Below are 26,952 nucleotides of genomic sequence, written 5' to 3'. Positions count from 1 at the left end.
CAGGAAATTGTTTACTACCCATTAAAGTATGAAATAAGACATTTTCAGGAAGTTGGAACCACTTACTAGGCTCCAGTTTAGTCTTAATTTGCAGATATTCTGCTATTTGAAATAATTATTCTCACCTTTTTGGTATATTTCATGGGTAGTTGCAGTTCATCATTTGCATTACTTTGTGACATTTCTTTATAATTATATGCTGTAATTTCAATTATTACTAACTGACTTTGGGGATTTTAGACTTATTTATATATTACAAATTATTATTATGATATTATTTAATATCAATATGGATAGCCTATATATTTGTTTCTGTTTTTATTACTGCAAGTGTATTTGTATTTTATTTGGATAAATATATTATTATAGAATTCATCTCACTACTTTTGGTAAATAAAGAAAAACTGTGTTTCTAAATGCTCATAAGAAATTGTAATTTGTGATTCCATTGCAGTATTTTAGAATTTCTGGTACTCAGCATCTTTCTGAGCAACTGGAATTATCCTTTTTTATTTATTTTTTATTGTGCATTGGTGTTTTGCCTGTGTAAGGGTGTTGGTTCCCTGGAACTGGAGTTACAAACAGTCGTGAGCTGCCATGTAGGTGCTGGGAACTGAATCCGGGTCCTCTGGAAGAACAATCAGTGCTCTTAACCACTAGGCCATCTCTCCAGCCCCTGGAATTATCTTTTAATGACCTTTAAATTTGATATACTTTTGTTTTTCTTTCTTTACAGTTTCTATAGATCCAAAGGGATGTCCCCTCTTTTTGTTTTTCATACCCCTTTCCTTTCCCTTTTTAGTTTTATTAGGGTTCATCAGATTTTAAATTTGTTGATTTTATGTTATGTTTTATGTTCTGACATTTTGTTGTTAAAAATTCAAATATAGCTGTGCAGTGGTGGTACACGCCTTTAATCCCAGCACTCGGGAGGCAGAGGCAGGCGGATCTCTGTGAGTTCGAGGCCAGCCTGGTCTACAAAGCGAGTTCCAGGAAAGGCGCAAAGCTACACAGAGAAACTCTGTCTCGAAAAAAAAAAATTCAAATATAAAATAATTTAGTGCATAGAATATCTATATATCCCCACTTAGATTCATGCTTCTATTGGTTCCTGACATACTGTGTTCCTGTCAGGTTTACTGACTTTACAACATTGATACTGTGTCTTTCACAATAAAAGACTTGTCTGTCTTAGTAGAGACATGTCACATTAGTAGAGAATATTGATTTTTATTCCAGGTAAACACAGTTATACAGTCACTGTCTTGCTTCTTCATGCATAATCAGCATCTAGCAGTTTTTGCATATGTCTCCATAACTAAGTTTGCAATAATTTGTTGGATAGCTCTGCTGTCTAGGATGTAGTTCTGTTAGGTAGGGAAGATTAGCCAGCAGCTCTAGGTTTGGTATGTGTTTGACATTCATTAGTTTCTATATGTGAGATGGACATAAGACCACTCTGGTGGGTCATAGTAAAGTCAGCTGTGATATAACATGCTCAGAACTAGGAATGGAACCACTCTTCAGAAGACTGTATACAGGTTCCAATAGACCTGGGCAGGTATTATATGGTGCTCCCAGCAATGAAGCACTCATTGAATGTGGATGGTTAGCCTATCCTCTATAATCAAGCCTGTTGGCTGGTGCTAATAGTCAGATGGGCTAAGTGCCTCATCTCCATGATAAGGTAAAGCCCCTGTCAGGAACAAGATACTAGTCACTGAGAGCCACCACACCCTTAATTTGTTCCAGCTTTCAGTAAGTGGTCTAGTTGCGATGATTCTGTCAATGTTCCAGATGAACCAAGTTAGTACCCTAAATACTAGAGAAGTTGGGTATCACCCTCAGCATCTCTTTTACAGAAGTCAGAGGCCAAGGATATCCTTCTCAGTGCTGCCATATGCTACTTGATAAAGGGATGACATAGTCAGAATGAACCATTTTCTTATTCTTTCTAATGTAGCTTTTCTGATGTTCTTCTGCTTTATTGGGTGGTATAAATGTACTCCCTTTTCCAGAACTCTTACAAAGATTCTTTTAATGTTTCTGTTGGCCATTTATCATTTTTTCTTTCCTTTTCTTTTAGTCTATTGTCAACTTTTTCTTGCTTTCAAACTGGATAGTTTAGTTTGACCTAATTTCAAGCTTATGGGTTCTTTTGCCTATTCAAATATTCCACTGCCCCATCCTTGATTTAAGTCTTTAATGTGTATATGCTTGTTGATACTTTAATTTGTTGAAATGCCATTGTGTTGTTTTCTTTAGCTCTTTGAATCTATTTGAGACCATTAAGAAGCCATTTCTAAAGTCTAGTATCCATGTCCTTGTATTTACAGGCCCATTGTAACAAAATAGCACAAGCTGAGTGACTACAACAACAGTCAATTTTTCAGACTGTTAGAGGCTGGAAGTTTCTTTTGGGATTGATATGTTTCCTATAATCAAGTGTGTGTATGGTTTTTCAGCCTATAGATCCTCAGAGAGGCTTCCTACTTATGAATGGGGCCTGGGTAAAAAGAGAATCTCCAAGCCTCTTATTTACTTTTTTAATAATTAGTTTTTATTCTTGAGAATTTTTTTAAAGATTTATTATGTATATAGTGTTCTGCTTGCATATATACCTGCCTACCAGAAGAGGGCACCAGATCTCTTATATATGGTTGTGAGCCACCATGTGGTTGCTGGGAATTGAACTCAGAACCTCTGAAAGAGCAGCCAGTGCTCTTAACCTCTGAGCCATCTCCCCAGACCCTATTCTTGAGAATTTTATACATGCAATGAAATATCACATTTGCCCCCCCTGCACCCATTATCTCCTCCATCTACTACTGTACTCCCAAGATAACTCCACTAAGTCAAGTTAGTGCTGCTCATATATTTATGGATGTAAAGCCATCCACCAAAGCATGATAAACTACCAGTGGCCACATTCTCAAAAAAGAAAGATTCCTCCACACCACACCTGTAGGTGGGGTTTTTTGTCAGAACCATGATCAGCTCTGTTCTGCTAGCCACTTCCCAAATAACCACGCAGAGTTAATTAATTATAAATGCTCAGCTGATAGCTCAGGCTTATTACTAACTAGCTCTTATAACTTAAATTAACACATTTCTGTTCATCTTGTGCTGTACCGAGGCTCATGGCTTTTACCTCTCCTGCATGTGCTGCTTCCTTTCTCTCTGTCTGGCAACTCCTCTGACTCTACCCTTCTTCTTCCCAGCATTCTCTCTGCCCTGAAAATCTTGCCTAGCCACTGGCCAATCAGTGTTTTATTAACAATGAGAGCAATACATATTTATAGTATACAAAGATGGTTCTACAGCACACCCCCAGAAGCTATTAATTGTCAATAGCTCCTTTGTAAAAGGTAGGTTCTAAGAGCACCTGCCCAGTCTGCCAAAATTTTGGCTGGCTTGATCATGTGCAGGTAACCACAGCTGCTGTGAATTCATGCATGGGCTAACTATGTCATGTACAGAAGGTAGTATTTCACAGCTTCTCTTCCCAACCTCTGGCTCTTAAAGTCTTTCCACTTCCCTTTTTTCAGTGTTTTCTTTGTCAGGAAGCTATTACCATTGCTTGTGATTGCTCACTCTAACTACATGGTAAAACCCTATTAAAGGTGGGTTCACCTGAAGACACCACACATTTTGGGTGCAGAACACACAAAAATTAATATCAAATTGACCAGAACTTCCTCCCTACCGGCTGGTTTTCACATTACTGGAAGGTGCTATGCAGACTTTGGAGAAGAAAAAATTCTGTGATCTTACCCACCACTAAACCCTGTGTGTTACAATACCAACCTGCCAGGCAAAAATGTGCCCTCTGGTGCAATAATGGAACACTGTTAACCTCTTTCTGATTTGATTTGAGGCATGCTCCATGGGATGAAATTTTATGCCTGATACTATAAACCTGGTCAAAAGCCCATGGCTGGGGAAGTTATAAGTCCTAGCATAGAACCTGCTAAATGGTCCTGCTGTCAAATTGCCTTCTAAATTTATGTTTATATTCATAGACCTGGGATACTCTCAGCTTTAGAGGAGCTTCTTTTTATATTGTGTATTAGTCAGTGGAGAGATGCATAATGCATCAAAGTACTGAGAGGAAAAACTGAGTCCTCAGCCTTAATGGGACATCTTCAGTACTCTTCCTATTATGGGGTACAATCATAATATTATATTAGAGTTTTTGAGAGGCTCTCATCTCAATCAGATTTTCCCAGACTAGAACTAACATGGAGTCAGATGGGGGAAGAAGATGAAGGGCCAGGAGGGAGAATGTGTGAGAGATGGTTCAAATGCTCCAACTCAGTATTCTTTCCAAGATTTAGTAGATTATTTGAATAACTGTTTCTTTATTTTCTAAGTCAATTGTCGGAGGCTTTTAATGGTTGTGTTTTTATTTTTATTTTCTTTAGACAGGGTCTTACTATATAGCCATCATTGGCCTAGAACAGATAATGTAGACCTATCTGTCCTTACTCTTGAGTGCTGGTATTGAAAGTGTGTGCCACCACAGCTAGTAATTGTTGTGTTTTTAATGTTCAACAATTTCATAGCAATTTTGCTGTTAGAAATAGATTTTGAACTTCTCATACAGCCATGCTAGAAGGTCCACCATAGAGTGATTTTTCAAACTGGTATTCCTTAAAACTAATACCATGAGAGCTTAAATGGAGTCTGATTTTATACTCAATGGCTAGCATAGAATATGATGATGTATAGTAAATGTGCAGTAATACTATAGTGGAATTTAAATATGTTTACACATCAACACTTGGAATGGAGTGTTATACTCTGAGCATATGAAAACATACTGATTGATACTTTCCACAGATTTGCTTTTTTTATTTGTTGGTGTGATAGTGATGATTTATTTATTATGATTAATATATTAAGAACAGAATTTTTTAAAAAATCAGATCCTGTTATTATTATATCATTTTTACCTGGAAAAAATGGAACCACATCTTACTTACATTTTTCTACTTTCCAGTTTCTATATTAACTATTAATAATCTTTATTTTATATTAAGAATACTAATAGAAGCCGGGCAGTGGTGGCGCACGCCTTTAATCCCAGCACTCGGGAGGCAGAGGCAGGCGGATCTCTGTGAGTTCGAGGCCAGCCTGGGCTACCAAGTGAGTCCCAGGAAAGGCGCAAAGCTACACAGAGAAACCCTGTCTCGAAAAATCAAAAAAAAAAAAAAAGAATACTAATAGAAAAAGTTAGGACCAATACAATTTGTTTCATTTCAGATATGTAATCTTACCTATTTTGAGATTGATTAAAGACAAAAGTAGTAAAAAGAAATAATCCCATTATTTGTTGCTCACATTTTAGGTAACTTACCATTGTAAAAGAAAGAAAGAAAAGAAAAAGGAAGAAAACCACCTTTTATCCCTAGAGTTGAGCACACATTTTTTTGAAGAAGGATGAATTGGTTGACAGTCAACCAATTAACAGTTCTTCTCTGGAAAAATTTTACATTAAAGGTAGGTAAAGGTATGCATGGGAATGTCTATAAGAGCCTGATTGTTCCATTGCAGTCTGTGTACACCTGTGCATGCACTTTTGAAAAACTCAAAACTGTGCGTAGATCTTCCAAATATATAAAAGCCAATGAATCAACACTGTAGAGTGACATGAAAAGTGGGTAGAAGGGAAGAGGTAATTGATATAGTTCAGGGGGACTTCAGAGCCCAGGCCTAGAACTTAGAGGTAGTAATATATACAAAGGCCAGAAGAAAATTCCCAGATAAGGTGTTTGTTAAGGGCTTCTACTGCAGAGAAAAAGGAAGGCAACACAGGAGTGTCTGTAACTACTGCCTCTAGGTTAGTGTAGAGACTGCTTTTGAAGGAAATTAAAATGGGAAAGGTATGATTATTAAAGTAATGGAGAGAAAAGCCAACAAAGGGAAGGACATCCTTCTTTTCTGGGAATACACGGAGAACTTCCTGGAACTCAGGTACTCCCTCTTTCCTTCCTTTACAGTCTGATGTTTCTAGTCACGAGAACTGGGGGAGAGAGACTAGATAAATCTAGATTCATTTAACCTTGAATTATAGTTTTGAACACCACATTTCTCAAGTGATCTCCATATCTACATTCAGCACTGAATAGACTGACCAAAGATTAAAGTAGAGAGGTGTGAAACAAAATAGTAAAGCAGAGGTAGCAAAGCTTGTCATTGTTTTTCAAGTTATATTAGATAGCTGCAGGGCCAGAGTCAGTGTTTTACCAAAGTAGCCTTCAAGGTCTTGCAAAATAACCTAGGCAACTTAATTATAATCCACATATCAGAGATGTTATCTATAGAAAATCTCGTAGAAAACTAATGATATACTGTCCAACTGGGTATCTTCTAAAATTAGTGATTTTAAAGTCAACACAGAATAAGTGACCAAGGTATCTTTATTTAAGCTTTTATTTGGTAAGAATTCTGTCCACTTATTTATTCTTCATTTTGAGAGATTCAGAATTTACTAGTGGTCATTCAAGTAGCTATGTAAAATCACAGCGATTGTAGGTGGTCTAGTCATAGAAGAGCTTCTAGTCTGTAAATATCTGCCTTGTCCCATAATCTGCCATTTCATGACAAAACTGTTGAAAAGAGAAGCCCATGCTCTACTTTTGTTATATAACAGGCTAAGGGCCCAGGAGTTTGTTTGGCTTTGTCCTTTTATGGTTGCCCTATGGCCTCATTTTCTAAATAGCTTAACCATCACTTAGATTAATTTTGGAGACATTGTGACAAAGGCATCATTAATTTAGTGATTGTTCTGTCCAGAGAATGACTTATAAGAGCCATAGTTTCAGTTTCAAATGGGGAAGTTTATTAAGCATGCAGCAAGCTAAAGTGAAAGAATAAAAGGAAAGCAGCAGATAGATAACAAAATTGTGTGCTCACAAAATCAGTAGAAATTGACTGGGGAAGTCCCATTGAGATAGTCTGCTAGAGTGTGAGACTGAGAATCCCAGACAGAGCAGTGCTCCCTTGGGTGAGGACTTTAAGTAAAAGAACAAATATAAAGTGGCAGATAGATAGCAAAACATCAAATCTGGTCCTTATGACATCCAGCAGAAGCAGCTGGGGAAGCACTGTTTAAACAGTCATGCTGGGGTGCCTGACAGAGAGTCCAAGGCAGAATGTCCTCTGCATGGATGAGTTTCTGGCTTCTCATTCCCAGCACAGGTATATTATAGCATGAGATCAACAATAGCAACCTCAGATGGAAATGGTTACTTTCTACCTGTTCTCAAGGCCACATGTTTTTTAATACTATTAGCTGTTTGCTATTCCCTTCCTCCTTGCCAGAGCATCAGGGGCCAGCCTTCACTAGGACAAGGATTCTTGGAGGACACTTGAGATAAACAGGCTCAAATATGAAGAAGGGGCTCCTCACTCCCATAGTCCACTCTCAGCATGTATAAATAGCACATGACAGTTTGCCAATACAATTTATAATGATGATGTACCAGTTTTCTATGTTATCTGTAAGATTATTTGTGAGAACTGAATGCATAGAATATATACCATACTTTTAATGGCTGACAGGTCATAAGTTCAGGTCCTAAGCATACATCGTCCCTTTATTCTATGGTGGTCCAGAAGTAAAAATATAATAAAGCTCTCATTTGCATTGAATGTGTGCTCTGTACTCTTAAGCTAATCAATAACTTTTTCTTATTTTAGAAGAGGCGGCTGATTAGTTCAGTAACAGAAGTCCTGGCAGCATTGTTGTTTGTAGTAATGCTGTTGATATTCCGTACACTTACTGGTATAGATGTTGTTGGACCATATCATTTCAAGCCTCAACCCATTTCTACCATGCCTTCTTTCATCAAAGATGCCAAGGAGTGGGAGTTGATTTACATACCTTCTGATATTGATGTGGTAACAGAAATTATTGAGAATGTAAAGAAGAATCTCAACACCACTCTAAAAGGTTAGATATGCAAGTTTTCTAGAAAAGACTGCTACATCTGTAAAAACAAAATAATGCTGAAAGTTAAGGTTGAAGGGGATCCTGTGTTCTATTAAGACTTGCAGTGTGGTGGTAATAACTAGGTCAATTTGGAATTGGTAGAGATAAACAAATTGGTGAGAGAAGAGAGAACCCAAATGTAGATCTATTGCACTAAGACACCAGAACAAATTTGATAATGATGCACCAAAATGTGGTGAAAGAAATCTGTTCAACAATAGTACCAGAACAATTGGACACCATCAGCTACAATAATAAAAATCCATATCTTCTCTAAAATTAACTGAAAATGAGTCATAGATCTAAATGTAAAATGATGAAGCCTTTAGAAGAGAACATGTGGGAAAATCTTTATAACTTGGAGCTAGTTGATTCCTTAGAATGATACAAAATTCATGATGAATAAGAAAGATGTGTTATTTGGATTCCTGTTATATAACACAGAAGTGCTTGCTTTTGGAGTTAAAAGTCATTCTCTCTTTCTTACAGTTGCTTTAAAACTGGTATTTTCCCCTTACTGTAATGTTAAAAACAAAGGTCCTTCAACATTTCTCTTCAGGTTATCAATTTGTGGAGACTGGTTTGGAGGCTTGGGTTTGTTTGTTTGCAGTGAAGATTGCACCTACGGTCTTCTACATGCTAGGCAAGCCTTCTGCTAGGCTGTGTCCCCTGCCCTGGAGCTCTCAATTCTAGATAAATTAAAAACAATGCCAGCAATATTGTAACTCTCAAATATATCTTTGAAAGTCAAGCAAAGCTAAAGTCTATTCAAAGAAAAATTATTACAGTTTAAAAAAAGAAAAATAACAGGACAGGGAAGGTATAATTTCAACAGCTGCCCAGAGAAAGAAATCTCATTAAAGGAATAATTATTCCACCTTTTTTTCTTTTTTTCATTTCTGCCTCCCTAGCAGTGATCCTGCCTTCCTGGGGGTTGGTCCCTTGTCCGGGTCATAAATCTGCCAAACTGGATTAACTCTTTTATGTTTTGGATAGGTTGAAATGTTAGGTCTCTACCCTGAGGAACCAGTTTTCCCTTGTTTCTGTGTCATTGTCCCCTCTAAGAAAGTAACCCTAAAATCCTTTAGGATATGGGCTAAAATTGTGGAATATATATAACCCATCTTCATGGAAATCTAGTTCCAAATATGGTGCCAATGTCTGTACTGAAGTTCTAGACCCTGCTCTCACATAGAAACTTTTAGACAATGCTCATTTAAGAGGAGATGAGAAACAGAACTCCCTTCTGGTATTCCTAGCCATGTTTTGTGTGGTCCCTGCCCTGAGTTCCCTGTCCAGTTACTGTCACTTATTCTCATCAACCACCTCTGAAGAGGTGACCATAACTGCCATTAGGCTGATCTGACTTTTTGCAGCTCATTAGGGCATTGGGTGTGGCAGTCAGGGTACTGCTCTAGTGAGTCAATCTAAAAGATACCAAAAGTGTATCCATGATTTATATGTCTTAACTGACAGATGTAGGAAGGAAAGGAAGTCCTGGACTGACAACTGGAAAGAGAATTGAGGGAGAAGTAAAGGTAAGAGTTATTAGAATTACAAGGCTTAAAATGGGAGAGAGCCAGGAGAGGCCAGAAAAATATCCTATATAATAAAATAATTATATAAAATAATTATATTTATATAAAAATAAAAATAATATTTAATATTTAAAATATTAAAATAAATATTTTAAATGTCCAAATCAGTCCATAAGAGTCTCTTGATATGTTCATAGAGCATGCATCCTCTGTGCTCCTGTTTTTGAGCATACCATATATCTATTTAATGTACGAGTCAGTGGATCTCAGTGTACTTGGAGTGGTACAAGCACTATGGCAATCATTGGAGTGTTATCACCTCCAAAGAAACTATATAGTCTCTGACCTCTGCCATATCAGGAAACACTAGAGTGCTTTCTGTCTCTATAGATTGTCTTGGTTGGATGTACATTGTGCTACTGGTTCATCTAACATCACATAATCTTTTCATAGTAAAATTTTATAAAACACCTCTAAGATTTTTGTACCCAAAGACTTAGTTACTCATGTCAACATTTAAGAAAAAAAGGTCATAAGATTCACAATATTTTAATAAGTTTTTATCTGTGTAAAGTAGTATCCTACATCTCAAACAGGATTATCAGATGTTTTTATTTAAGCAGATAATTTTGTCTCCCTGTAGTTCGAGGTTTTCCTTCAGAAGCAGAGTTTGAGAGCTATAGTCTGCTTGGTTTTGCATCTCAGAAAGTGCTGGGTGCTATTGTTTTTGACTGTGGCTTCAAAAACAAGAATGATGCTCTGCCACTTCAGGTAAGAAAATTTTACTTTTCAAATAAGTTGTGTTCTCATAATAGTACCTTTAGTGTTTAAGATGTTTTAATGAATTAATTACTATTAGCCCAATTTTGCATATGAAGAAAGTATCACTCCTGGGAACAAACTAGTAATATGTAATAAACAAGAATATTAATCCATCTGTGTTGACTTATTGCCTTTATACATATTACTGATTATAAGGGAGCACGATTCTAAGTCTTCATTATCATCTTGACTAGATTTAGAATCACCTAAGAAACCTATAAAGGTATTTTCAGAAAGGGTCACTAATGGAAGAAGACCCATCCTAGATGTGTAGAGAAATATCCCATGGCTATATAGACAAAATAAAAGGAGGAAAGAAAAAAGCCAGCAGAGTCCCGGTATTTCCCCTTTCTCTTTCTTGGCTACAGTGTGAACTATTCTGCTCTGCCATGCTTTTCTTAAACCTCTGAAACTGAGTCAAAGTAAATCTTTATTCCTTGAAATTGTTTCTGTCAGGTGTTGTGGTCCCGGCAACACAAAACATACAGGAGAGTATTGTAGACTAAGGGGAAACCTTAGTTAACCAATACTTGTCATATATGGGGTGGCAAAGATGTGTTTTAAGTCAGAGGCATTTTTATTAGCAGACAACTGAACTCAGAAATCCTTTCTTTGAATCAAAGACAGAATATAATTCCTTTTATAATTCTCCAGAAAACTTGAAGACTTGGCTGTATCAATTCAGCCTTAGGATATCAGGACAGAAGAAAAACTTGTGGTGTCACAGAAAGAAGAGGAAAGAGCAATGCTTTGAATTTGAAGTCTCTAGCAAAATTTATATAGGGCATCCCATCCTGGTAGTTATAGAAATAAATGATCAGTCTGTAGAATCTAGAGATGGAGCCACACCCACTGTTTCTAAGACAGGTGCTTATGGGGAGGCAGAAGAAGGATCCATATAATCTTAATGTCTAGCCCATATTTTCAAGGCTCCATTCATCTATGTCAGCTTTCTGTAACATAGAGCTGTATATCTGTTGATGAGGATTTAGGCACATGTGCATTTTCTCAACAGACATTGACTCATAGTGTCTGTGGTTGCTTGAAAGAAAATGGCCCCCATGGGCCCCTAGAGATTGACACTATTAGGAAGTGTGGCCTTGTTGGAGTAAGTGTGGCTTTGTTGGAGGAGATGTGTCACTAGGGGACAGGCTTTGAGGTCTCAGTTGTTCAAGTCACACCTAGTATGTCATTCTTTTCCTGCTGCCTGTGGATCCAGATGTTGAATTCTCAGTTCATTTTCTAGCACTATGTCTGCCTGTGTGCCACCATGCTTCCCACCATGATGACAATGGGCTAAACCTCTGAAGTGTAAGCCACTCCCCATAAGCAGAGTTTTCCTGTCCTGACCACCTGATCCCAAATAACGGGCAGCCACTTCCCAAATAACTGACTCAGAGACTTATTATAAATTATAAATGCTAAGCTAATAGCTCAAGCTTACACTTAAATTAACCCATATTTCTTATCTATACTTTGCCACATGGCTTGGTACCTTTTCTCAGTACAGAATGCCCATCTTGTTTCTCTGTATCTCCTCAAAACTCTCTAACAAAGGCCTTTAAGGATCCAGCCAAAAAATGCTCTCTCTCAAAGTTCAAAGGAGACTCTACAATCAGCTAAGGATCTAATCTGAGGGATAAAGAATGAGTCTACGCACTGTGCTCTTTCAGTCTATATTGTTCTAAGTAAGCTCCCTCATCTCACCACTGTTCTTTCTTTCTTCTACCCAGAGTCTCCAAAGTTTTCTAGTTTTTATGCACATACTGTTAGAATTCTGCCCTCACTCCAACTACATGACCACACAGGCACAGTTCAGGAGTTAAGCAAAGGTTCTTGCATCTTACATCATCAGTGTGCACTGGTGACTGCGTGCACACGGTGTGGTCACACAATCAACACATGCATGGTGTAGCTCCCTAAGCCCACTTCACCGGGAGCCCTTAAAAAGATGGACACAGACCCCACCCTCTCTATTCTGCTCTGCTCTCTCTCTCCCCCCACTCCACCATCTTCCTCTCTCTTTCCTCCCCAGGCCTGGTCCTTTTATCCCTCCTTCTCTTCCTCCTAATAAAGCTCTCCACTACTTGCTAACCAGGTTCTATCATACCTGCGACCTTTCCACCGGTAACCAGTGCAGCCACTAGCATCATTTATCATTCATTTCACATACATCAGCAATTCTCTGGCCAAAGCAAGGTCACAAGGCTTGAATTCTTTCAGGGTCATAAAAGCAGATAAGAACTGCACAAGGTGGTAACTGTCAGGTTTTCTTCATGACTCAAGGTGGGAGTGACTTATAATAGCCTCAGTGAACTCCTAAAGGGAACAGGGCCAAATGAGAGGGAGACTTTAAATCAATTAGGGAAATCTAAGAAGGGAAAATGGGGAATTCATCTGTAATATTGCATTCCTAAGTGTGGTTAGATAATAAGCTAATTAATAAACCAAGGTGAAAGTAAGTACAAAGTGTTAAGAATTTGTTAGTGTGAGGGTAGGTTGGGGCAGCACTTTTCCTATCTACTAGTAGGGTGAAACCAGGGCACACTTGTTTCCTATCTGTCTAAAGGCTGTGAATCAGCAAATTCAGAAATGTTGTAATTCTGTGACCTTGGGTGTCTGAGAATGTCTCAAATGAGATACTTTTGCCTGGACACTTAACACTGACCAAACGCTTGCCAATGAAGATAATTGCAGGAAGGCAGATCTCTACATCTCCATTGGAGAAAGGAACAAAGACCTGGTTGTGGAAAACAGGTTTGACTGTGTGACTGTTTCACACATAGCTATGGAATGTTATCAATATACCCCAAATGCATGGGGGAAATCATGCCCAGTAAATGATCAGAACACCACTAAACTGTGGGAAATGAATCCCAAATTTGTAACAGATGGGAAAAGCCTATAGCAAGAAAACAACCAATTCATTCAAAAGGCAGTAATTCCAAAATGCCTTGCATGATGGTTGCCTCCAGCAGAATCCTTATTCTGATAGGTTGACCTTGTTAAATGACAGCTATATCCCTACTTCATAATCCTGCAGCCTGTAATAGTTTGTGACAATGGCTCCTGACAACTCTCCTGACTCCACCCTTCTTCATCCCAGCATCCTTAGTTTGGTCACCCCACCTATACTTCCCTCCTGGCTACCGACCAATCAGTGTTTTATTAAACCAATCTGAGTGACAAGTCTTTACAGTGTACAAGATTATTCCACAGCAAGTCCCAGTGAAATGTTTTCCTTTATAAGATTTGCTGAGGTCATGGTGTCTCTTGACAGCAATAAAACCCTAAGACAATATCTTCATGTTTTATTTTCCCTACCTACAGACTGTTCTCAAATCTTTGAATGAAATTCTCAATGCTAAAATTCTCATAAATTGTCTCTAGTGCTTAGCCTATTTTGATAATTTTCTTTCTAGAATTTTATTTATTATTATTATTTATTGTTTATGATGTGTGTGTGAGCACAGGCACTCGGCCACAACCACAGGACACTTGTGGAGGTCAGGGGACAACGTTGGAGACTCAGTCTCCTTCCACTGTGGTTTGAGGGACTCAAACTTGGTTCTTCAGGATTGCATAGCAAGTACTTTTACCCCCAGAGCCAACTTGACAGCCTTGTTTTGATGGTTTTCTAAATGAATACTCTGGTATCTGTTGATGACATTTACATTCATTTATAATGTAAAACTAATAGATTCCAATTCTCTTTAGTATATTTTACTGACGAAACTTTTGTTTATCCATGTGAATATCAGAGTGAACCTGTTCAACCTTAGATGAGATCATGTCATTATACTAGTAAAAGACTGTAGTGTGGGTACTTGACATGGCTCCATAGGTAAAGTGCTTGACTTGAAAGCCTGATGAGCTGAGGTTGATCTTTGGAACCCCTGGCAGAAGGACAACTGACTCCTGAAAGATATCCTCTGATTTCCATGTACAGGCCATGAGTATACCTGTGCATTCTCTCTCTCTCCCCAGACCCCTCATCATATATATAAATACACACACACACACACACACACACACACACACACACACACACACACACACACACAAATAATAATAATAATACATTTTAGAAATAAATTTAAAAATTCTAGTGACTTACATAGGCTCATATACCGTATTTGGCACAAGATTTATGGCCATCCAGATGTGTCTCCATTCCCATATCTGCAATTTTTTTTTACTATTTACCCAAGAAGCTCCATGCAGATACCATATATCTGCTTCTGGGATTTTGGCCTTGTAATTTTCTTTAACGTGGGGTTGCTCCTATGAATTTTCATTCAACTTACAGTTGTATCCCTACCCTTTCTGTTCTTTTATAATAATCTATGCACATTTCTAGTAGTCAAACTGCTTTTAGGGAACACAGACAGTTCTGTAGGTTTTCAACAGGGATTTTAATATAAGGAAATATTTTATTTGTAGTATTTAATTATAACTGGGTCACTGTTAGCCAACAATGTAGAGTGTCTAGTATGCTTTCCCAGTTAGATGAGCCAAACCTCTTTTGAGCCCTTAGTTGTTAGGCCATCCATTGGTGTACCACTTTCCATTCATCCTACAAGGATTGGATTCAAGTGCCTGTTTGTCTATAGTTCTGCAAACATTTATTGCTCAGCTTTTTATTTTGCCAATATAAGTTTAAATAGGTAGTTTATATTTCTGTAGTATACGTTTACATTTATTTCATTGCATGCCCTTGATAATCTTTTCATGCATGTCTTGTGTGTTTTCAGTATTTTGAGTAAAATTCAAATGGGTCTAGTGTGCATACATTCTCTACCTTGCTCATTGTAAATGCTAGGCATACAGAATTTATCAGATTGATTTCATCCTTAAAGTTACATGTTTTCTAGTAGGATATAACTTTATTGCTAACATTTGCTTTTAAAGTTTCTTTGTGACTTTCAACATACACGACTTCTTATTAATACTTTCAGATAAAATATCATTTGCGTTTTATTGGTGTGCAGAGGACCATCTGGTGGCCAGACAAGACAGGCTGGAAAACAACATTTCTTTTTCCTAATCATCCTTCTATACAACCCAGGAATCCAGATTTTCATGATGGAGGAAGTCCTGGTAAGCAGATCCTTCAGCATGCTTATTTTATCCAAATGGTCACATGTGAGTGTATACATAAATATATACCTGTGTTTAAATATTTGTATTTAACAAACAAGAAATGTTTATTCTTCATGGTAATTAATATTGTAACAATACTACTTTTCAGTCTTTACTCTTGATAAACTTACATATATTGTATCCACCTTCAGTTCTCATATCAATATAAATATATTTTTAAATTTTACTTTTATTCAAATGTATTTGCTGTATATGTATGGTGATTTGAAATAAAATGGCCCCCAAAGGGAGTGGTACTATTAGGAGGTGTGGTTTTGTTGACATAGGTGTGGCCTCGTTGGAGGAATTGTGTCACTGTTGGGGAAGGCTTTGAGGTCTCCTCTGTTCAAGTTTCTGTCACTGTGATACTCAGTTCATTTCCTGTTGCCTGCATATTAACATGTAATAGCTCCTCCAGCACTGTGTCTGCCTCCATGCCGCCAGGCTCCCTGCTATGATGATAATGGACTGAACCTCTGAAACTGTAAGCCACCACCTCAGCTAAATGTTTTCCTTTGTAAGAGTTGCCATGGTCATGGTGTCTCTTTACAGCAATAGAAACCCTAACTAAGACACTATGTATTTATGCCTGGGGTTCAGTGTCATAATTCAATACATGCCTATAGTGTGCTGCATCAAATCTTGCTTCTCTTCTACCTCGCATAATCACAATTCAATATTTAGATTAATTTTACTTAATTACTGAAACTGATTGGTTGTGACATGGGGGTGTGAGGGTGTGGGTTCATGCGGATCCGTGTAATGAAGACTCAGAGATCTCTTAAGAATAAATTCAGCCTTTCCTGACTACAGGGGTGTCCTAGGACAGTTTTATTTCTCTCCATTACAATTTAGCCAGTTAATTTCCATATGCTCAAAACAACCTGAAAGGAGCTCCCAACAATACAATGCCAAGTGCAAATTCCTTGATTTTTCAGGTACCAAGGGTTTCCTGAATGAAGTTTTGCATAGGCCTTTGTATCCTGAGACAAGATTCATAGAGGGCAATAAGGGAAACAAAAGGTGTCTGCTAAACAAAAGATGGATTAGGGCTAGGTGCTACTCTCTGAAGCCAGGCTAGTTGCAGCTCAGCAGAAATTATACTGAGAGCACACAGTACTTGTTTGTCTATCTGTGTCATATTTAACTTAACAGGATATAACTGCTGTGATATCCATGTTGCTGCAAAGTGCATGATTTTGAAGTAATCTATGTAAGATAGTTATTGACAACCATGCTGTTTAAGCCAATTGAAAGTTTTGAGTTCTTTTTTATTGATGGTCAAACCAAGAACAGGCTCCTGCCTCTGAAAAGTCTGTTGATGCCCAAGTTGAAGTACATCATTTTTAAAGACAAAACCATAATTATATCAATGTTCAAGGTGTGTGTGTGGGGGGGGGTCCATTAGTAATGGATTTGGAGTGGCCTAGCAACATCTGATTTCTTTGAAAGACTCAGTGGTATCTTCTAGACACTTCATAATATGTTTGGACTATGTTCCAGGCCATGGACTGTTTCTGAAGTGTTGCCAAGGCAGAGAAGGCTGTTGGTTGCGGGGTGGAAGCCTAAGGAGTGACTAAACAGACAAACTTGGAACAGGATGGTGTTACCTTCATCATTTTAATTTAATACTTCTTTATTGCTAAATAATACTTCTCTGTATTCATTCATCTACTGATGAATAACTAGGCAGATTCCATATCTCAGCTACTATGAAGATTGCCACAATAACCCTGAGCATGTGTCTATCTCCTTGGCTATGCCAATTTTTTTTATTTTGAATACATATGTAGAAGCAGAGTAGCTATTGTTGGTTAAGTGGCGGTCATGCCGAGAGCAGAGAGTGCTGGCGGAAGAATCACGAGCCATGGATACCTTTCTAGAGCTTTATTAGGAGAGAGAGGGAGGAAGGGAAGGAAGAAGGAAGAGAGAGAGAGACAGACCACATGGAGGGGAGAGAATATGGAAGGAGAGAGAACAGAAAGAGGAAGAGAGAGACCCCTGGAAGGGCATGCCTGCTTTTTAGGCTGGGACTCCAACTCCGTCTCAGGCTGGTGACATAATAAGAACATAATCCTTACATCCCAGACTTTCACTTATTATAAAAAAAGAAGCAGGTAGATGGGAATAGAGGCATCTTTTTTCTCAAAAGCTGCTTCCAGCTGACTGTTGAACGTTGGTTGGCTCTTGGGGAAATGAGGAAGGGGAGTCTTTTGAGGTAGACAGGCGTTGTGGGATACTGTCTGCCATCGGTTGCTCTGGAGACATGTATCCCTCTTGGCTGTGGCTGGGAATCTTTTGTCTGACAAGATGCTGGTGACACAGAAAAAAAGCTTAGGGAGAAAAGAATCATTATTATTTTATGTTGGCATTTATCTGAGGTAGATCTGGCCTGTCCAGATGGATTTTGAAACATGTTAAGCTTTATCAGAGACAGATTATTTTAAAGCACCTGTTTCCTTTACTAGTTCAGCATCCAGGAGACAGGTGATCAATTGCTAAAAGCATTTCACAGTAATAGATGTTTACATTAAAGTCTTTTTTGTAGTGCCTGGACACTTTTGGATCTGGGGGTATAAATACCTTTTAGCTGTTACAGTTTCTTACTTGATGATCTCTGAACTCTGGTTCTGTGGTGGTCCTGTATCATTAGGTGAACAGTGAATTAGAACAGGGAACTGGGAAGAGAAAAACTTGTGGTGCATGAGAACTTAGTTTTTGGAATTAGGGACAAGGCAAAGATCAGGGCGCTGTCTGTGTACACGTGAGAAATACAGGCAGTAGATCTGGAATGAGGCAATGAAATAAAAGCTCTTATCTTAGTTGAAAATCTTTTCCCATTAAGTAACTCTGAAAGTGCAATTAAATCTGGTGAGGTAGGTAAGGCTGTTCTCTGTGCCCAACAATAGAGAAAGGAGAGGTGGCATTCCAAAACTCCCAGGACCAAGTCAGTGGTTTAGGTGTCCAGAAGGAAAGAAACAGATTGCTTCCCTGCTGCGTTCTGGGTTCCCTGCCATGTCTGTAGCTAAGCCTAGGTCTGCTGGAGGGCTTAGCCTGATGTACCCATGCATCTTGGTGCCTGGTGGCAGTCAGCTGACTGGTTGTCTTTATAGGCCGCACTTTTAACAAGGCTGTTGATGGTCTGGCTTTTTTCCTCATTTTTAACAGGGACCCAACAGCTTTCAGAGTCAGCGAGTGCCAGCACTTGGCAATTTTGTTTTTGAGCTTTTATCTCTTCCTTGGCACACCTTAAATGTCACAGATGACTCTTTTGCCTGTGGGGTCAGGAGCCTTGCTCTCCAGATGCTTAAGTTTTAGTCGGGGAAGTCCGGGGAACAAGAGACGGATTTTACTCCATGTCCTGAATTTTTTTTTCTTTCTGATGATTGTTGGCTTAAGGACAGCTTTTAGAAGATCTGCCAGGAGGCAGACTATAAATAAACCAATCCTTTTGGAAGACTTGCCTGAGGCTATAAACTGATTTTTGGCTTAAGAGCCATCCTGACTACTGTAAACTTATTTGTATGGATCTTAGCCGCTTCCAGATCCATCTGTGCCTCCCAAGGCAGTTTGAGAATGAGTGGGTGGAGTTAAGGTGAGTTAGGAGAGTCGTAGAAACCGCCCAAGCCCACCCATTTGAGCCCGCTCACAGCTGGCATAAGTCAGACAGAAAAGGTTGCCCGTGGCCGACGCAGAAGTGGGGAGGGAGAAGGGTTTAGAGCTTTAGCAGAAAGCTTGGGGATAAAGTAACTCTCTTATTTGCCCATTTGCTGGCAGAAGTTCCCACAATGCTGTTACGCAGCCAGGTTTACACTGTTATGTGGCCAGGTTTACCGGTACCCAGTCCTGTCCTCCAATGTAAGTGGTAAATGTATCTGCCCCTTTGTCCCATGGCTGTAGCTGAGAGAAAAATAAAAAATTAAAATAACAAACCAGGATCAGACTCCAATATCGGGCGTCCCCGAGAGTGAAGAGAGATCTAAGAATCAGCTCAAGTTACCCATTCTCTTCCACGGTGGACCCGAGACAGCACTGACCCCCTCGTCAGGAGCGAAAATGTGCCTGCCGTAGTCAGCACAGCCCGAGGACAACCCCCGGGGTGTCGGTTGCAAAGAATATAGCTCAGACTACAGCCGCGAGAACAGCGGACTCACTCACTGTGGTGAAGAATCATGGCGGTAGCAGTAGTGGTAGCTGTGTGGGGGTCCAGTGGAGGCGAGGGATTGCTCGCAGTCTTGCTGAATGGGGGAAGAGGCGGCAGCAGTGGTCGCAGCAGGTCCTCGGTGATCTATCCAAGTCTGAACAGCACCAGATGTTTGTTAAGCAGCGATGCTCATAGCTGGCCACCGCCCACGGCGGCCATGCCAACAGAGAGCGCTGGATGCCGCAGTGGCAGAAGAATCACGAGCCATGATTACCTTTCTAGAGCTTTATTAGGAGAGAGAGAGAGACAGACAGACAGACTGCATGGAGGGGAGAGAATACAGAAGGAGAAAGTACGGAAAGAGGGAGAGAGAGGGAGAGAGAGAGAGAGAGAGAGAGAGAGAGAGAGAGAGAGAGAGAGAGAGAGAGAGAGAGAGACCACGTGGAGGGGAGAGAATATGGAAGGAGAGAGTACGGAAAGAGGGAGAGAGAGAGACCCGTGGAAGGACACACCCACATTTTAGGCTGGGACGCCATTGCAGGCTGGTAACGTAGTAAGAGCATAATCCTTACAGCTTTATTTTCCCTTTTATTGAAAATAGATTCTTTTCTCACGTAATATACTAATTACAGTCTCCCGTCCCTCTACTCCTCCAAGTTCCTCCCCACCTCCCTTCCCTATCCATTCCCTTTCTGTCTCTCATTAAAAATTAATAGGCTTCTAAAAGATAACAGCAAAACATAACAAAAAATAAGATAAAACAAAAACCATCACATTGAAGTTGGACAAGGCAAACCAACAAAAGGAAAATAGCCTGAAGAGAATCAGAGACCCACTCATTCACATACTCAGGAATCCCACAAAAACACTAATCTAGAAGCCATAGTATAATATATACATGGAGGACCTGCTGCAGACCATGATAGGCCTTGTGCACGCTGCTTCAGTCTCTGAGTTCATATCTACTTTGATCATGTTGATTTAGAAGGCCTTGATTTCTTGGTGTCCTCCATCCCCTCTGGCTCTTACACTCATTTCACCTCTTCTTCCACGGAGTTCCTTGAGCCCTGAGGGGAAGGATTTGATGGTGATATCCCATTTAGAGTTGAGTGTTCAAAGACTCTCACTCTGAATAATGTATGGCTGTAGGTCTATGTATTTTTTCCCATCTGCTGCAGGAGGAAGATTCTTGATGATAGCTGAACAGAAAACTGATCTGTGAGTATAGCAAAATGTCATAAGCAGTCATTTTATCACTATGCTTTTTTTTCTCTCTCTCTCCCTGTTTTAGAACAGTAGTATTTGGTTTTACCCTAGGTCACTGGGCTATTTAGTCTTCATTTTGTGGCCATGCAAGTAATGTTGGGTATAGATTCCATCAACTAGAGTGGGCCTTACGTCAAATCCAATATTGGTTGGTTACTCCCACAGGCTTTGTGCCACCATTGTCCTAACACATCTTTCAAATAGTTCACCATTGTAGATCAAAGAGTTTATGGCTGGCTTGGTGTTTACATTTCTTTTTTGATAGCATGCAGAGTACTTTCCTATACAAAAGACTCTATCTAGAAAGAACACAGGGGAGACGACTCTGTATAGGTAGGAGCTCAACTTCTCCATGCTCAATGAGTTTTGTAGGTATTGTCTTCAACCATGGGGCCTTGCTGTCAATTTGTGGAAAGCAACCTGTAGTCTTGGCAACAGCCTGAGTTTGGGGATTCTCATGCGACTCCTTTGGCCAACAATTCAATTAGATATAACTCAGTCCTGGCACTGGAAGCTTCAGTTGGTGAAAACAGATGTCCAGTTGGGGCCCCATTATTTGTCAATTTCATTTAGTTCACTTCATATATGTACATATTTTAGAAGGTTTCTACTGTGTTATGTTTCCATGCTATCACTCAAATGTCACTTAACTTTAGCTGTCTCTGCCTACATTCCCTCCCTCATTTCCCTTTTCCCTCTCCCACCCCACTTGATCCTCCCATCCCAGCATCCCCATCCTTCCAGAACTTATCTGTTCTATTTCTCTTTCTTAATGAGATCTATCTGTACCTCTTACTCCCTTAATCTGTACCTATTCTCTGTGGTTCTATGGATCATGGCTTACTTACTAATGACTTAACAGCTAATATGTCACTTATTTTATTGACCTTAGCCATTCTGACACGTATAAGATGAAATCTCAAAATAGTTTTGATTTTCATTTCCCTGATGGCTAAGGATGTTGAACATTATTTGAAGTGTTTCTCAGCCATTTGAGTTTCTTCTTGAGAATTCTGTTTAGATTTGTATTCCATTTTTTCATTGAATTATATGTTTTCCTGATGTCTAGTTTTTTTAGTTCTTTATATATTTGGGGTATTAACCCTCTATTGGATGTATAATTGGTAAAAATCTCCTATCATTTTGTAGGTTGCTGCTTTGTCCAAATGATAGTAAGCTTTGCCATGCAAAAGCTTTTCTTTCAGTTTTATGAGGTCCCATTTATTTATTTATTTATTGTTTTTACAAGACAGGGTTTCTCTGTAGCTTTGGAGCCTGTCCTGGACTAGCTCCGTAGACCAGGCTGGCCTCGAACTCACCGGCCTCTGCCTCCCGAGTGCTGGGATTACAGGCATGTGCCACCACCTCCCAGCGAGGTCCCATTTATTAATTGTTGATCTTATAGCCTATGTTAACAGTATTCTGTTCAGAAAGTAATCTCCTGTGCCAATGTATTCAAGGCTATTCCCTACTCTTCTATCAGGTTCAGTGTATCAGGTTTTATGTTGAGGCTTTTGATCTACCTTAAAATTGAGTCTTGTGCAGGGTGATACGTTTGAATCTATTTGCATTCTTCTACATAACCATCCAGTTTGACTAGCATCATTTGTTTAAGATGCTGTCTTTTTTCCAAGGTATGTTTCTGACTTCTTTATCATAAATCAAGTGTTCATAGGTATGTGGGTTTATGTCCAGGCCTTCAATTCAACTCCATTGATCAACATGTCTGGTTTTTTTTTTGTTTTTTTTTTTTTTTTTTTTTTTTTTTTTTTGTACCAGTACCATGCTGTTTTTATTACCATAGCTCTGTAGTACAGCTTGAGATCAGGGATGGTGATAACTCTAGCAATTCTTTCCTGGAACTTGCTTTGTAGACCAGGCTAACCAGCTACATAAGTTTTTATGTTTCCACATGAAATTGAAAATTGTCCTTTCAAGATCTATGTAAAGTTGTGTTTGTTTTGTGTTGGCTAACTACTCCTAGGCATTGGGACTGTCCTGGAGTGTGGTTGATATGCCCAGTGACACTGCACTAGAGAAAACTTAATTTTATTTTCCAATGGCTTTCAATTAAAAATAGCTTCTTGGTTGAGGTGGGATCCTGTGTCCACTTCCCCATCTCAGTGCCAGACCCCATCTGGCTTGACCTTGTGTGGGTCTTATACTTCCTAGCTCCATCCATTTACTTACATATTTCATAATTTTCTTTTTCTTAAAAGCTTAACAATTAATAAATTTAAGCCTTCTTTAATAGTTTAACAGATATTATTAGTAATGAACCATTGCATAAATGTACCACACTTCATTATCCATTCATCAGTTGATGGACAGTCAAACTGTTTCCAATTTCTGGTTGTCATAAAAGAGCATCAATGAACATGGATGAGTTGATTTCTCTGTATGACGTAGCATTGTAGGATATACAGTCCTTTGGGTATATGCCAAATAATGGTATAGCTGGATCTTTGAATCAGTCATTCTCAGCTGCATGAGGAATGGTCATGCTAATTTCCACAGGGGCTATAAAAGTTTCCACTCCCACCAGCGATGAATGGTGTTCTTCTTTCTCCACTTCCTCACACCAGCATGTGCTCTAGTTTGTTTTTATTGATTCCACCTTTAAGCTAATATTTGATGACTTCTAGTAGGTTGGCAGTGCTTCAGGACAGGCCCACATCTAAGAATATTTGGACAACGCAAATTGAACTTAATGGGTTTTTTAAAAATTAAGAGAAATCACAAAGTTAGGTGTCTTTATGAAATCACATGAGAGTGCATCTGGAGCTGGAGGAGGGTGACTCTGATCAAAATATATTGTATGATATATCTTTGTCCTCGATTCTATCACATTGATCATTGTTTGTGGTTTTGTGCCAGTGCCATGCTATTTTTACTACTATGGCTCTGTAGTATAACTTGAAATCAAGTGACACATTGATTTCCGGAAGACAAAACCACTGCACTCATGAACTCACAACAGCTTTGGTTGTCTGCACAGGATCAAGCCAATCTATATTTTAGAATGGAATAGGACAAATCCATGCACCCCCCCAGGGTGAGAAGCTGAGAAGCTATGGACAATTGATGGCTCTGGGGAGGAAGAATCAATTTTCTTTAAGGATGTGATTCAGGGTAGGTTAACCACATTCCAGTGAATGGCCCCACACCTGGAATTATACAGACAGCACAAATTGGAGTCAGTGAGTTATTAAATAGTAATATAAAGGAAGAGTAGATGGGGTGGATCTGGGAGAAGTAAGGAAAGGAGTTGAGGGTGAATATGTTCAAGATATATTAAATTCTCAAGGAATCAATAAACATATTTGTATAAATATATAAAAAAGTATAGTCAAGGCGGGTAGAGAAATTGTGATTATTTTTACTTTTTTATTTTGAGATTTGGACACAATTACAAATTTCTCCCTTCCTTGTCCTCTCTCCAAGCCCTATTATATACCCCTCTCCACTCTTCCTTCAAATCCACTACCTCTTTTATTGTTACTGCATGTAATATTGCTTGTATGTATGTTTCAGGGCTGATCATTTGGCAGTGGACAACCCATTTGTTTGTTCCTCCCTGGGGAGAACCAAATCTTCCCTACCAACTGTCTTTGATTGCCTATAGTTTTGTTGTTGTTGTTGTTGTTGGTGGTGGTGGTGGTGGTGGTGTGTGTGTGTGTGTGTGTGTGTGTGTGTGTGTGTGTGTGTGTGTGTGTGTGTAGGATTGAGGCCTCATTGCTTATCCTTGCTATTCTTTAGCATGTCCACTGGTGCCTTCCTTGTTTGGCTCATGTTTGGATAGCCACGTTGGTGAGACATTATAGGTGCAGCTTCTGACATTACTAAGAGACACAATCTCACAGCAAAGTTTCTGATCCTCTGACACTTAAAATCTTTTCTCACACACACACACACACACACACACACACACACACACACACACACACACCCCTTCACATTGTTCCCTGAGTCTTAGGTGTGGGAGTGTTTTGCAAGTGTGTATCCATTGGGACTGGGCTCTACAAATCTGCATTTTTATTGATTGTAGTTTTCTGTAGTGGTTCATCTACAAGAGAAATTTCCTTGATGAGGGGTAAAGATTACATTTATTTGTATAAGGACAAATGTGTATAGATTGTTGTTAGCAATTAAACTTGTTTAGCAAAGAAGTAGCTGTAGATTTTCCTCCAATAACCATGATTTTACTAGCACTGAGTAGTTAGCTAGGTTCCCAGAACCAGGTATCCCTCTTGTTAAGCAGTTAAGTCCAATTAAAGAGCTGTTGGTTACTACCAAGTTATACAAGCCACTATTGAACTCTTAATGTGATTATGCCTCACTGGTCAATGGTGTGGTTCATAGGCGTCACAGCTGGGTAGGACTGTTGGTTACCTCCCTCCTTTGGAAACTTGTGTGCTGCCTTCTGATACCATGGAATCTAGTCTTCCAGGAGGAGGCATATAGGTCAGTTCCAGCTCTGGAGTCTATGGGCCCTGTTTCTGAAGTTTATGCTGTCTTCCACACTAGGACTTATCTTCTATCTCTGATGGGCAACCAAGGGCGACAGCAATAGGCCATATGTTTGGGGAGTCTCTTGGACAACCCTGGCCAACTACTCAAAAGAGGGATTTTCATGTCTGATATTGTAGTTTTTGATAGGTATCTTTGGCTCTTGGAGGGAGCTCTGTCAGCCCAGTAAGAAAAATTCATTAAAACTATGTATGTATATTTATACAGAGAATTACTTGTATTATAGGTTTTGGGGGTTTTGTTGTTTTTTGTTTTTTTATTTGTTTGTTTTGGGGTTTTACTGTTGTTTGTGTTTTTTCTTAGTAAATATTTAATAGTATGATTGCTTGTGGCTTTTTCAGACATCCTTATTGTAGCAATTGTGTTTTAACTTTTGATATTATATGAGTTATTTTGGGGGTGATTATCAGTATGTTTCCTCAAGTTTTGTACAAATTACCTAGGATCTTGTTAAAACACAAATTCTAATTCAGCAGAAGAAAGAAAAAAACTAATGCCAATTCTTTGAAAACTATTCTAAAGCATGAAAATGGAGGGACCCCTTCTAAATTTATGGTATAAGGTCAGCATTACCCTGTTACCAAAATAGTCAAGGACAGACACACACACTCACCAAACCACACACAAACTCTAGCCAAGTATTCCTGATGGAAACAGATACAAATATTCTTAGCAAAATACTAGCAAACGAAGCTGGAGAGATGGCTCAGTGGGAAAGACTGCTTGCTGTGAAAGCATTAGGACCTGAGTTCAAATCCCCAGCACCCATGTTTAAAAAGGAGGGTGTGCCTGTGTATATCTATATCTTTACAATGAGGAGCATAGACAAATAGATCCTGATCTCACTGGCCAGTGAACTGAGTGGAAATAACAATGTTCAGATTCATTGAGAGACTGTCTTAAAAGCTAAGGTGGAGAGCAATAGACGTGGATCCCTAACATGTCCCACTGCCCTCTGCACTGTGCACATGGGCACACACAGCCACACACAGTTGTACATGCACATATCATATACCCATTCAAAACACTAGCAAATCAAATCCAACATCGTATCAAAGATTGTTTATCACAATCAAGTTTGGTTAATCGAGAGAGGCAAGGATGATTTATGTATATAACACTTTTTAAGTGTAGTATACCATATAAGCATAAAGATAAAATCATAATTATCTCAATAGATGTAGAGAAGGCATTTGATAAAATACAATATTCCTTTATGATAAAGCCCTAAACAAATTATGTATAAGACTGATCATACTCTAAGTATAATAAAGGATAGCCCATATCTAACATCATACTAAATACAGAAAAGCTGAAAGCATTTCTTCCTGTCTAAGATCAGGAACAAGGCCACAGTGCCCAGTTTCACTGCTCTTGTTCAGTACCAGTTAGTCAAGGCAATTAAATAAAGATAGGAAACCAAGAGCAGAAGTATAACTATCCCAGATTGCAAACAATATGATTTTATTGAGAGAAAAACAAAACTCTACCAAGACTCTTAGAACTGATTTCTT

General features: G+C 39.0%; 1 protein-coding gene across 1 annotated transcript in view; it reads left to right on the top strand.

The window, feature by feature from the left end:
* Positions 1 to 5,354: 5,354 nt before the first annotated feature.
* The window catches only part of LOC114692230 (ATP-binding cassette sub-family A member 3-like), a 126,249-nt gene continuing 104,651 nt past the window's right edge, over positions 5,355 to 26,952 (top strand). The window contains exons 1-4 of the mRNA XM_037211015.1: positions 5,355 to 5,502; positions 7,705 to 7,957; positions 10,178 to 10,305; positions 15,315 to 15,456. Of these exons, the coding sequence (XP_037066910.1) occupies positions 5,443 to 5,502; positions 7,705 to 7,957; positions 10,178 to 10,305; positions 15,315 to 15,456 (583 nt within the window). The 5' untranslated portion in view covers positions 5,355 to 5,442. The remainder of the gene's footprint in view (positions 5,503 to 7,704; positions 7,958 to 10,177; positions 10,306 to 15,314; positions 15,457 to 26,952) is intronic.

Source organism: Peromyscus leucopus, chromosome 1, assembly GCF_004664715.2.
Source record: "Peromyscus leucopus breed LL Stock chromosome 1, UCI_PerLeu_2.1, whole genome shotgun sequence".
Classification (NCBI taxonomy): domain Eukaryota; kingdom Metazoa; phylum Chordata; class Mammalia; order Rodentia; family Cricetidae; genus Peromyscus; species Peromyscus leucopus.
The sequence above is the reverse complement of the archived record's forward strand: the minus strand, read 5'-3'. Positions and strand labels throughout refer to the sequence as shown.